We start from the raw sequence: 12,234 nt of genomic DNA on the forward strand, positions 1-12,234 counted from the left end.
AGTGCCCGGGGCTGCGGGGCTGTGCGGAGCCCACTCGGGCCGTGCTGCGGCGGGCGGGGAGCGCCGGGGGCGGCAGGAGGATCCCGTGGGGCAGCCCGGGGTAAGTGGGACACGGGCGGACCCGCTCCCACCCGTGCTGCGGAGGATGGGCTCTGCCAGCTGCTCCAGGGTAGCTCTCCCTTAGTCAGAGGTTAGATATAGAAAGCCTCTGGCTCCAAGCAGGAGTTAGTTGACAAGTTGGGAACAGCCATGCACAGATGGGTAGGGTGTAGTCCGGCTGTGAGTTCTGAATTGCGATCATCCTGTTTTACCGTTCGGATAAGCCATTGTGAAAAGTCCTGGATTCGGGCCAAGGCTTTAAGACGGATAAAAGTCTCCCTGTAGTTTTTTACTACAGGAATGACACTTTGACAGAAAGACTAAGGTGTTTTATCTGTAGCAGTAGAAAACGAATCCGTGACAGTTCTCAGTCGTGTTCGTTGTCAGGACCGAGTTAATTAGCCTGTTGTTCTTTCCAGGTCGGTGGTTTCATTTGGATCCAAAAACAGAGCTATTGGTGTTGCGGCTAAAAACCAGGTAGGTCATTTCCTGCTGCAAACTGTTGAAGTACCAGTGTGTGTAAAGAGAGTTGGCTGTGTGTATTTAAAGCCAAACAGCCTCAGTTTCTTGTTGAGTCTTTTATTTTAGAAATGCTGCACTATGCTGCCATGCTTTCTTTGGAGAAATGTGGGATGTTTTTGCTAGAATGCTTCTGCTCTCCCCTTCATTAATGTAATACTTTCCAGTGGAATATGTTCATATACTGACAAGTTAAGGTCACTGGGTTTCTTTTCCTAATGATTGTATACGGGATTTTCCTGGTACTTGAAGGAAAACATTTTAAATTCTGTATGTAGTCTCTTAAAATTAGATGTAAGGGGAGATGTTTGGCTTAGATTCTTAAAGCTATTTAGGGTACCTTACTACCTTTGGATTTGCTGTAAATTAAATGCCGCTGGTTTTGAAGGTGCAAGTCCTTATTTTGGTTTTTTGTTGTTTTTGGTTTTGTGTTTTTTTGTGGTTTTTTTTTATTGAGGTGCTTTGAAAGATTGAATGTTTTCTTTGTTAAAGTAGTATTTTCAGTTTAGAAGGAGAACTTGATTCCAACAAGTCTCAGAATAACAAACTGTGATGATTAAACAAATCCTTAGGTATTGTGCGTTGTTACATAACTGCTGCTGGGAGATCAAGCATGCAGCCTCGGCTGGCCTGTGCATCTCATGTAGCAAAAGGACTGCAGTGGGTTTCCATGGAGAGAGCACTAAAGGAGACTTTATTCCGCTGTAATAGCACTCCTCTTAATTTTGAATAGCCGAGGCAATACAAATACTTCACATGTTAACAAGCACATGCACATTCAGTTACAGGTTAGCATTTGGAGTAATGAAGTAAATACATGTGTTTGTGGTTTTTTCTCAAATTTCATTTCAGCATTGCTCAGTTGACTGCTGACATTGTTGCAAGTCAGAAACTAGTATGATTCATTAGTGTGCAAAAATGAATTGTTACTCAAAATGAGAAATGATCTGAACCCGATGTACTCTCAAGCATGTTTCAGTATTGTTAGATTGTTCCAGTAGGTGCCGTGGAAAACATGAAGGAGGCTGCAAGTGAGGCCGATTCTCTCTTAGATTGCATTTACAAGTGTGTATTTGCAGTGATGAACACCTGTGACTTCAGTTACCTTCAGACTAACCTGTATGAAGTTACTTGATTGAGTGTTTCATGCTTGGCTCTCCTAGAAGTTGAAGCTAAATATTTTTGCCAGGAAAAAGAATGTGATACTTTAAATGATAAAAGATGACAGATCATTTATTTCTGTAGTTGTAAGTGGTCCAGTTTGGCTGATGATCTGAGATGTGAATTGTGTTTCTTTTGTAAATGTGAAAGTTTCCTGACATGGACTACTGAGAGTTACATTTTTGGTGTCTTCAGGTGTAGTAGCTACTTAAATCAAGGAATACAATGATTGTTTTTATTTGGAAAATAAAAAGCAAAAAACCAAAAAGATCCCACGAAATAAAAAGAAGTTTTGACTGCTGACTTCTACAGTCTGATTTTGTGAGAGAACTCAAAATACTCAAAGGTGCTGTCTTTAATATTTGAGAAATTGCTGCTGGAGCAAATTTTCAGCAAATTTCTGTAACCTTTAGGCAAGCATGGCAGCACTGGAGATGAGAACAGTACATTAGCTAACAGATCATAATTCTCAGCTTTCTTAATTGTGACTAAGCAGGAAGATATTAAAACATGCTACAAACCTAATGGCATACAATTACTCTAAAAATATCTTAAGATTGTTCTCTTAGAAAAGGCTTTGAGGTTAATTCTAAATTAGGCTATAAAAGCTGCCAGAGTGTTTGTGCTTCTCTACCCACTACATGGTAATACTTCCTGCTGTTACATTCTTCAGCCATACAGCTGGGAAATACGTAGCATTCAAGCACTCTGAAGTTGTGGCTATACAAATAAATAAAACCATGCTGGGCAACAATCTTCAACACAGGAACCTAACTACTCCATCACATTTAAGTACTGGAATAGTTCCTGGCATGATTTTTGGCCTGTGTTAACTTGTGCTCGTACTATTAATTGCTGAGCACTGTTTGGTGATTAGAATAAACCAAGGATGACTCTCAGCAGGCAGTCCAAGTGTGACATCTTTCCACAGACACAGCTGTCTGGAAGTTACTGTTTGTTAGTGGGAGTATGGCCTCCTTTTTTTGTCAGGGAGCTTTTCTGTAGGAGAACTGTCCTAGTTGAGTAGCTTTTAATAAAGATGTAGCTCAAATTCTTCTATTTTGTGGTGGAAAATTTTTAATGCAACCAGGAATTGATGCTTTTCTTTGAGGGTAGTGCATGCTAGAAATATTCCTTGGTATGCTCAGCATTTGAGTTGCTATCATGCAGTCTGTTGGTGCCTGCCTAAATCTATTCTGTAGATAATAACACACTTTTATAATTTCTCTCTAATAAAATAGAATTAAGTCTACTCTGAGATACTTGCATTATCTCTTAGGCTGCTCTTGTTGTCTGGTTTCTGTTGTGCTTTGCATTTCTGATAATGAATGCTTCTTTATGTCACTTGCTTGCTCTGGGGAGCTTGCATTGGAGTTTAGCACATATTTCAAGCTGATGTTAGCAAGAAAAGTTCCAAGTTGTCTATGCACTGTAATCTTCTTTGGTCTAGGGTAGAAATTTGAGTTGCTGCCAGGCGAGTGTGAACAAGGAAATGATGTGATTTCAAAGTAGCTCAGGGAGAAAAAAGTAGCTAATTGAAATATACGGGGACACTTAAACTTGACACTTAGTAACTAGGAAAGCCCTTGCTTGCGCTTAATGTAATAATGTTTAAAGTGGAGGTGGTGTGGCTTGGGTTGGAGGGGCAGCTTACCGGCAGAGAAGCCAGCTTCCTACGTCGTTGCCATCTTTAAACATTTGAATTTGGTCTAAGTTGAATTTGGGTGACAGAAGTGAGGTGCAAGGTGAGTGGCTCTGGTTGCCAGCACAATCAGCAGCAGAGTGCTCCAGTGCAGTGCACAGGGGGGTTTCCTGAATTGGGGGAGTGTCGCAGGGAGACAAGAGCTGCCAGAAGCCTGCAGCTTGAGTGGCAGTGGCTGATGGGACCTAGGTGGGGCCAGGAGCAACAACGGCAGTTTCCCCCAAATATCAAAGAAGCCCTTAGGGAGCCCTGGTGAGCAGGGTGTGGCTCAGCAGTGTGCAGGAAGGTGCTGAGGCAGTGCCAGCCCAGCCAGGGAGCAGCGGTACCCACCTGGCAGGAAGCCATGGCCTCGCTCAGCTCTACGGCACGGAGCTGGCACAGCTGCCCAGACAGCTCTGGAGGGACACACTGCCAGTACTGGGCGGTGCCTGCAGGGTGAGCCCTGCTCACAGTGCCAGTAGTGGGTGGCACCTGTGAGCACAGATGTGGGAATGTGCCCAGGTACTCTTCCACTTAGTGAAAAACTCTAGCAGGAGGTGAGTAGGTTGAGGACTATCAGGGAGTGTGAGAGAGAGAGATGATATAGTGGAATTGCATCCTGCCGTCCCCGGGACATGCCTGGGAGGCACACCTGACGCACAGAGGATTCCTTTCTCTCTCCTCCATCTGCTGGAAAAGTGACCTGAAGGGATAGGGAGCAATCTGTCCCCAAGGTTAAGTTGGCCTGTGTCAGAACCACTTCCCTGAAGAAAAAGAGGACATTACCATAGGAGACTCCCTCCGGAAGGGAGCAGAAGGCCCAATATGCTGACAGGAACCACTTCTTAGGAAAGTCTGATGCCTCTCTGGGGTCCGAGTTCCTACCCTGGTATGGCTGTCAGATAATTATCCATTATTGGTTTCTCAGGTTGCCAGTGATGAGGTTGCACCAGGAAGTCCAAGGCCAATCAGGAGAGATTTCAGGGCCTTGGAATGAGTGCTTAAGGGATCAGGAGCACGAATAGTGCTATCATGTGTTCTGTATCCTTCCAGTTGCAGGAAATGAAGGAGGAAACAGGAAGAGCCAGCAGACCAATGTCTGAGCCTGATGCCATTGGCAGAATTTAGGGGTTTTGATCATGGGTCACTTTACATGACAGCAGGACTGCTAGCAACAGGCAGGGTACGCCTGTCTCAGAGGGGGAAAAGGATCTTTGCACAGGAGTGAGCAGGGATCACTGAGACCTTTAAACTAGATTTGGAGGGGGAAAGACATGCAGCCAAGTTTGCTAGAGATAAGCCTGGGGGGCACCACAGCAGTGTTTGAGAGAGTGAGGTCCTTCACTCTGCTGCCTTGGTGAAGATGGGATGGAGATCCATGCAGCAGTGGTGACACAAGGGTTATTATTGATGTGTTTTAAAGCTGAGGAAGCTCCTGAGAATGGTCACATAGGAGCTGGGGCTTCTCCTCTGCAAAAAGGGCCAGGATTGATAGCCCATGAAGTGCATGCCAGCAGGCATCAATGCCTGCAGCACAGGCAATAAAGAGGAGGAGCTGGACACCATTGTGCAACAATAAAACTGTGACACAGTTGCCATTATGGCAACGTGGGGGGATGACTGGCACAACTGGGGGTTACTCCTAACTGGTTAGAAACTGACTGGATAGCCAGGCCCAGAGTGTTATGGTGAATGGAGCTAAATCTAGCTGGCAGGATAGCAACAATGGTGTTCCCCAGGGCTCAGTACTGGGGGCCAGCCCTATTTGATATTTTAATCAGTGATCTGGAAAAGGGGATCAAGTGCGCCTTCAGTCAGTTTGGAGGTGAGGCCGTGTTGGACTGGAGTGTTGATCTGCTGGAGGGCAGGATGGCTTTACAAAAAGGATGTAGACAAGCTGGATTGAAGGGTTGAAGGCCACTGTATGAGGTTCAACGAGTGCAGTGTCCTGCACTTGAGTCACAACAGCCTCATGTAACACTACAGAGTGGGAGCAGAGTGGCTGAGAAGCTGCCTGGTGGAAAAAGACCTGGAAGTGCTGTTTGACAGTGGTTGAACATGAGCCAGTGTATGCCCAGGTGGCCAAGAAGGCCAATGGTGCCTTTGCCTTTATCAGCAGTAGTGTGGCCAGCAGGACCAGGGCAGTGATTGTGCCCTGTACTCGGCACTGGTGAGGCCATACCTCAGATCCTGGGTTCAGTTTGGGGCCCCTCACTACAAGAAGGATGCTGAGGTGCTGGAGTGAATCCAGAAAAGGACAATGGAGCTGGGGAAGGGTCTGGAGCACAAGTCTGATGAGGAGCAGCTGAGGGAGCTGGGGGCGTTTAGCCTGGAGAAAAGGAAGCTCAGGTGTGCCCTTATCACTATCTATAATAACCTAAAAGGAGCACAAAATTGCACCAGGAGAAGTTTAGATTGGCTGTTAGGAAAAGATTTTTTCACCAAATAGTTTGTAAACATCTGAACAGGCTGCCCAGGGAAGTGGTGGAATCACTGTCCTGGGAGGTATGTAAAAGGTGTGTGGATGTGGCTGTTGGGGATATTGGTGGACTTGGCTGTGTTAGGTAAATAGCTGGGCTTGATCTGAAAGGCCTTTTCCAACTTAAGCAGTTCTATCATTCTAAATTAGTTGACTAAAGTAGTAGACTCTGTTGATCATGTTATTGTTCACCCAGTTGTCTCAAGGTTTCAGAGATAGATAATTTTATAATCCTTAATAAGTAATGGTCTGTGTCTAACTTATTAATGAGCTGATAAAAAGTACCAGACAGTAATTACCAGTGTTAAATAAAGCTGTAACAAGGGAGTGAGCAGTAGTCTGAAAACTTGACCTGTGCTTGGGGGCCTACAGAACAGCGCTGAACATTGCAGGCTGATTAAGAGTGGATTTCTAACTCTCCTGTATTTCTTTATAGCAAATTACTCATGCCCACAACACTGTATCTAACTTCAAGAGATTCCATGGCCGTGCATTTAATGATCCTTTTGTTCAGAAGGAAAAAGAAAAGTTGAGCTATGATTTGGTTCCCATGAAGAATGGTGGAGTTGGAGTGAAGGTAAGCCTGCAGTGTATCTTTCTGGGTTGTATAGGTAAATCTGAAGTCTTACATTTCAGCACCTGAAATGAAAATATGGGTTTCTTTTAATTACCCTAAAGGTAGGTTGTTTTAATCTCTCTGTTAAAGAAGAGCTCTTCTATGAATAGACAGCTTTATCTTTAAATAGTAGATATTAACCTTAAAATTAAGGTTCATTTACAAATAATTGCTGAAATGCAAGTTTCCCTGTTGGCAAATTGCACATCTAGCTCAAACACACCGGCAGAAAAACTGCTAAGGTAATTACAAGGTTGTATGCTTTTACTTCAAAGTATGACTTTCTGCCACTTGTGTGGAATGCATTGAAGCAGACCTATTAGGTGTTTTACAAATCCTTTAGAAAATAGTCAGAACTCTTCTTTAGAATGATTGCCTTAAATGAGTGGCAAGTGTGTCTTTAGTGGACTGCCTGGAGTCAGTTACTTGGAAAAAGATGTTCAAAACCAGTTCCTATTACATTGCAGGTTTGGCTCTTGCTTACATTTCAAAGACTTCACTGATACAATGTCAGTTTTTCATAGAATAGGTGCTGTTAATAATATTGTGTCCATTTACAGAAACATGTACAATTACTGATAATGAAGCCTTGCTGGCATAACAATCAGTGTTGCTTCACTGTTGAAGACTTTAGCTTGAACTGGTCCCTCATAACTTCAGTATAGATCAGTCCTAAGTAGTGAATAGATCACAGAAAAAAAAAGGATGCTTTTTCTTTTGCTGTTTGTGATTTGTGAGGTTAACAAATAAATTCAGACAGAAATTATTGGTTTCCTTTAATCAGTGTGTGTAGGAGTCTTGTACTATGAGAGTCTAGTGTTGGGAGAACTCTACTACTTGGTATTTTTCCTTTTTTTCTTAGGCTGATTGGAGAACAAATTAGTATTTATTTGTATTTAACTGTGGTTAAAAAGTTTTAATAATTGGTTCAGTAAAATTCAATAAGACTCCGAGGTTTAGAGAACAATTTTTCTATTAAAACCAAAATGCCTAATTTTTGCCCAAACCATACTGAGTGAATAAAAGAGAAGTGTTACTTTCAAGCATCAGCTGTGACATATAACTTCACTTCATCACTGTCATGTATTCAATTGCATGATAAAAATGGTGCTTCAAGAATGATTTTTGCTAAGAGAGCAACGAATGAACTTTTTGCTAAGCTTTATCTTAAGCTTTTAGTTGTTTCATATGCATAGGTGAGCTGTTGTTGCACAGTTATTCCTTTCAGAGACGCCTCACATATTTGAGTAGAAGAATAAAAATGCCAGGGAAAAATACACAGCAAGTACTTCTGTACATTTTTTGCATTTGGCATCAGTTTGAAAAATGATGGCTATTTTTACTTAATGGTGTGCCACATTTTAAACTTGTGTCGTTTTTGGCAATTTCCTTAATCTATGGAGTTGATACAGTTCTTGATGTTTTAGGACAGGATGGAATTATTGCTTCTATAAACGCTCAGCTAGGAAATTAAATTGTAAACTGAAGTTCTATAATGAAATAATGAAGCATGTTGTGATTTATAGAGTATTAGCCAGCAGTGTATCAAAGAACATTAAATATATGCCGTTTTCCATCAGTTGAACTAATGGAATTATTTTACCTATTCTATCCAGGTCATGTACATGGATGAGGAGCACATCTTCAGTGTGGAACAGATTTCAGCTATGCTATTGACTAAATTGAAGGAGACTGCGGAGAGTAACCTGAAAAAGCCAGTAACAGACTGTGTTATTTCTGTAAGTAATTGTAGTGCACAGGAACATTATGTCTTTTAACTTCAGCTATTGAGGGCATTTTGTTTCTATTCATGCAGAGTGAAACAGAACTCTGCTAAGCACTTACAAAGGGATTAATCCAAACTAGGTTTAGAGCTTCTGACTTAAAGAAATCCCAGGGCTGCAGCCATATTCCAATCCCTGACTAACTTCATGAACTCATTCTCTTGGAAATGTCTGGACCTTTGGACCCAAAATGTTTCTGGATCCAGGTATAAATCCTTCTGGAACAGCTTGCTTTCATGACTAAGCATACTAATTACTCATTGAAGTAAATACATATGTTTGTGTTTTTTTCTTGGATTTAAAACAATTTGATAACAGCTTTGAACAATTTGCTTTGTTTATGAATATTTGCCCTCTGTCAGCTGAAAATTTTAGTTTCTGTCGTGTTTATCTTCATCCTTTCAGCAAACTTTATTTTGTTTCTTTCACTGTTATGACTGCACAGAAAATGACCTCAGATCAAGATCAGTCATTCCATTGCAAAGCCCCAGTATAAAATAGCACCTGCCTCCTGTTCTCAATGACTCTGAACAAGTCTGTCTCATGTTGCATCTAGGAATATTTAGCTCTGTTATTATTAGAAATGTTGATTCTCCAGTTGAACCTGGAAAGCTAGTTCTTCATGTGTCCCTGGAAGGGGGACATCAGAAGGCACTGTCCAAGGCCAATGCTGGAGATCTGTAGAAAATTTTCAGCAGCATATTCCTTCAGAATTTCTTAGCACTTCTTGCCCAAGTAATTTATGCCAAAATAGATTATCTTCATTTGTTATCCGTTATTTCTTTGCATCTCTGACATCTGTAGTATTGCTGTATGCTTTTAGTTCCCTCTTTCCTTTTTTGGAGTCTACCTGCTAGTTCTGATTAAGGTATTCCATGTCACTGTCTTCATAATACCCAGTTTCACATTTTGGGCCAGCACTTACTGTTATTAGCATTTGTATACAAATAACTTGTTTCTTGCTAGTGTGTGCTCATGTAAACTAGCTGATGTTAGTTTAATTCCATCTCTGAGTAGAATATTTGAAGTGTCAATTCAGTATGGTGGTTGCATTTTAGAGGCTTGAAGTAAGTATCTTCCTCAAAGAGGAGGAATAGATACAATTTTTAAATTAATACTTTCAAATAAGTGGTGTAATGTCTCATTTTCTGGAAGTAACTTTGTATTCTCACCTACTTTCTTCAGGTTCCATCATTTTTCACAGATGCTGAAAGGAGGTCTCTTCTGGATGCAGCTCAGATTGTTGGTCTGAATTGTCTTAGATTAATGAATGACATGACTGCAGGTAAGTAGGATAAAATAGCAGTTTCTGCAATTGACAGACGGGATAGAGGGTGCATTTAGTTACTTTAAGAAAAAGGACTGACTTGAAAAGGCAAATATAAGACATAAATATTTGAAAAACATGCTGTTCTTTTCTTGGTTTAATGTCTTCAGTGTGAATGGGTAGATGACATCAAGCTCCATTGATAATTATCTCCCTGAGCACTTATTTAGGAGTCACTACATATGCCTGGACTACTTGTTCATTTAGTGTACTGCCCAGATTTACAGTTGCAGCAGTTAGACAATCCTAAAGGAAGTTCCTTGATTAAACATCAACACCTCATAACTTTCAAGGCTTTTTTCGGTATAGTCAGGATTTTAAGCAGACACATGGCTCTGCTGACCATTTATACAGCTCTCAGACAAAACTTCCCAGCTTGGAAGATACTCACTGGAAATACAAAACTGGGTTTGGGTTTTGTTGTTAAATTGTTCTATGTTTTTGACTACTTTGCAAGGCAAAAAAAGAAAAAAAAAACCCAAACAAATGCTTAGAGAGCATATACATGACTAAGGGAGTATATTCTGCTTTTCAGGTCCCACAGCTTAGATTAATGAAACAAAGCTTCCATGAAGATGGTATAGTTAGCACATGTGTATGTTGGGATTTGTCTTTATGCTTTTGATCTTACAGGTTAATGTTCACAGGGGTGTTGTGGTATGCCACTGGAAACTAGAGATTGTGTGGATAATATCTGACCCTTCTTTTGTAGTGGCTCTGAATTATGGAATTTATAAACAAGACCTTCCAGCTCCTGAAGAGAAGCCACGGATAGTTGTGTTTGTTGATATGGGACATTCTGCATTTCAAGTATCAGCCTGTGCATTCAACAAGAGTAAACTGAAGGTAGTAAGATTAAATGGAAGTAAAAGGGTCTATAAGCAATTAGAATTAAATAGCCTGCCAATCTACCTTCTTTTTTAAATTCTGAAATAATTTAATGCATGGAAAGTGGCAACGAGTCAAAAAGCAAAGGTTTTCATCAGTGTCCTTCATTTCATTAGAATTGTTTCAAACAGGCTGTAAATTTCTTGCAATACACAAATGTAAGATAAATAATACTAGTGCTCTAATTTATTTTCCTTTATCTAAATGAGTTTGTGTATGGATTAAAATTTTGAATACTTAGGATGTCACTTAGTTACTTAGTCTTATTTCCTCTGTAAAAGTGAAGATCAATTTTTGGCTGATGTGATTGTGCATTGGAAGATAGGCTGACCTGTCCCCAACATTATTTTGAAGCAAGGACTTGCTGATATTGGAAGACTGCTATTCCCTGTGATTTTTATTAGTGTTAAAAAAAATAATTGTGTTCTTTTAAACCAGGTACTTGGGACAGCATTTGACCCTTTCCTTGGTGGGAGAAACTTTGATGGAAAGCTCGTAGATTACTTTTGTGCAGAAATAAAATCAAAGTACAAACTAGATCCAAAAACCAAAGTTCGGGCTCTTCTTCGTCTGTATCAGGAATGTGAGAAACTGAAGAAACTAATGAGTTCAAATAGCACAGACATTCCCCTAAATATTGAGTGTTTCATGAATGATACTGATGTATCTGGAAAAATGAACAGGTGAGTTCTGTACAAGACAGGCATTTGTTTTGGTGGCCATTTTTTAAAAAAAGTGTTTCTTTCAGTGTTTGAAAGAAACTTAATGTGCTAAAATTAACTGTAAGTACTGAATAGCTGTGGCATTTTGTAATGCTAGAATAGCTAAGGCTGGGAAATGGAATGTTCAGCTACTTGAGTAATGTTTCAGTGCAATAAAGCATGCATAAGGAGTTTAGATTCTTTTTGTAGAATATATTCTTAAACCCATGGATTTATGCTTGCAAACCAGAGGGTTGGTTGCATATTTTGACCTTCTGCATATTTTAGGTAACCTAAATCCCATACTCTCTCAAGATAGTAAAAGTTCAAGCTTTGTTTCTTTTTTTCTGTTTTTAGTGTACTGTGGATATTGGTAGAGAAATGGAGGGCAGAAACAGTGCTTATGGGTGATTACTTGATTATGGTCCAAGTGTAAATGAAGTCTCTCTCTCTTGCACATGTTCACAGGCATGGCTTCATTTGTTAGTTCTGTAGCTAATGCGAAGAGTAGTGGGTTCTTCCAGTATTTGGGCAACTGTTTTTCATTATAAAGGAAGTGTCAGTGTTTTCTGATTTCTTATCTTTAACCTCTGCTCTGAGGCAAATACATAGCAGCTGCCCAAACAAAACCTTTATCTTATTTCACTACATTGATAGTGGCTTAGGAAAATTTGAAAGCAGCTGTTTGTGTACTACCTTGTCTATGGTTGCCACTTTGGCCTACTCACAGGAGTTTAGCTTTAGATCTCTGCAGTGTGGTTAACCAACCTAGTCAGCATTCAGTTTGGAAACAAATACCAGGCAAGGTTCTTGTGGGACAGGCATTATTTAGTTAATTCCATTTTTTTTCTTAGGTCACAGTTTGAAGAATTGTGTGCTGACCTGCTGCAGAGGATAGAGATGCCTCTGCTTTCATTAATGGAACAAACACAGCTGAAAGTGGAAGATGTAAATGCTGTAGAGATTGTGGGAGGAGCAA

General features: G+C 40.7%; 1 protein-coding gene across 1 annotated transcript in view; it reads left to right on the forward strand.

The window, feature by feature from the left end:
• HSPH1 (heat shock protein family H (Hsp110) member 1) overlaps window positions 1-12,234 on the forward strand; it is a 23,952-nt gene that overhangs the window by 1,175 nt on the left and 10,543 nt on the right. The window contains 9 exon segments of the mRNA XM_031061409.1: window positions 3-100; window positions 502-576; window positions 6,376-6,516; window positions 8,172-8,294; window positions 9,525-9,624; window positions 10,379-10,512; window positions 10,993-11,237; window positions 12,110-12,232; window position 12,234. The exon segment at window position 12,234 is cut by the window's right edge and continues 66 nt beyond it. Coding sequence (XP_030917269.1) covers window positions 3-100; window positions 502-576; window positions 6,376-6,516; window positions 8,172-8,294; window positions 9,525-9,624; window positions 10,379-10,512; window positions 10,993-11,237; window positions 12,110-12,232; window position 12,234 — 1,040 coding nt within the window.

Source organism: Geospiza fortis, unplaced genomic scaffold (genome assembly GCF_000277835.1).
Source record: "Geospiza fortis unplaced genomic scaffold, GeoFor_1.0 scaffold181, whole genome shotgun sequence".
Classification (NCBI taxonomy): Eukaryota; Metazoa; Chordata; class Aves; order Passeriformes; family Thraupidae; genus Geospiza; species Geospiza fortis.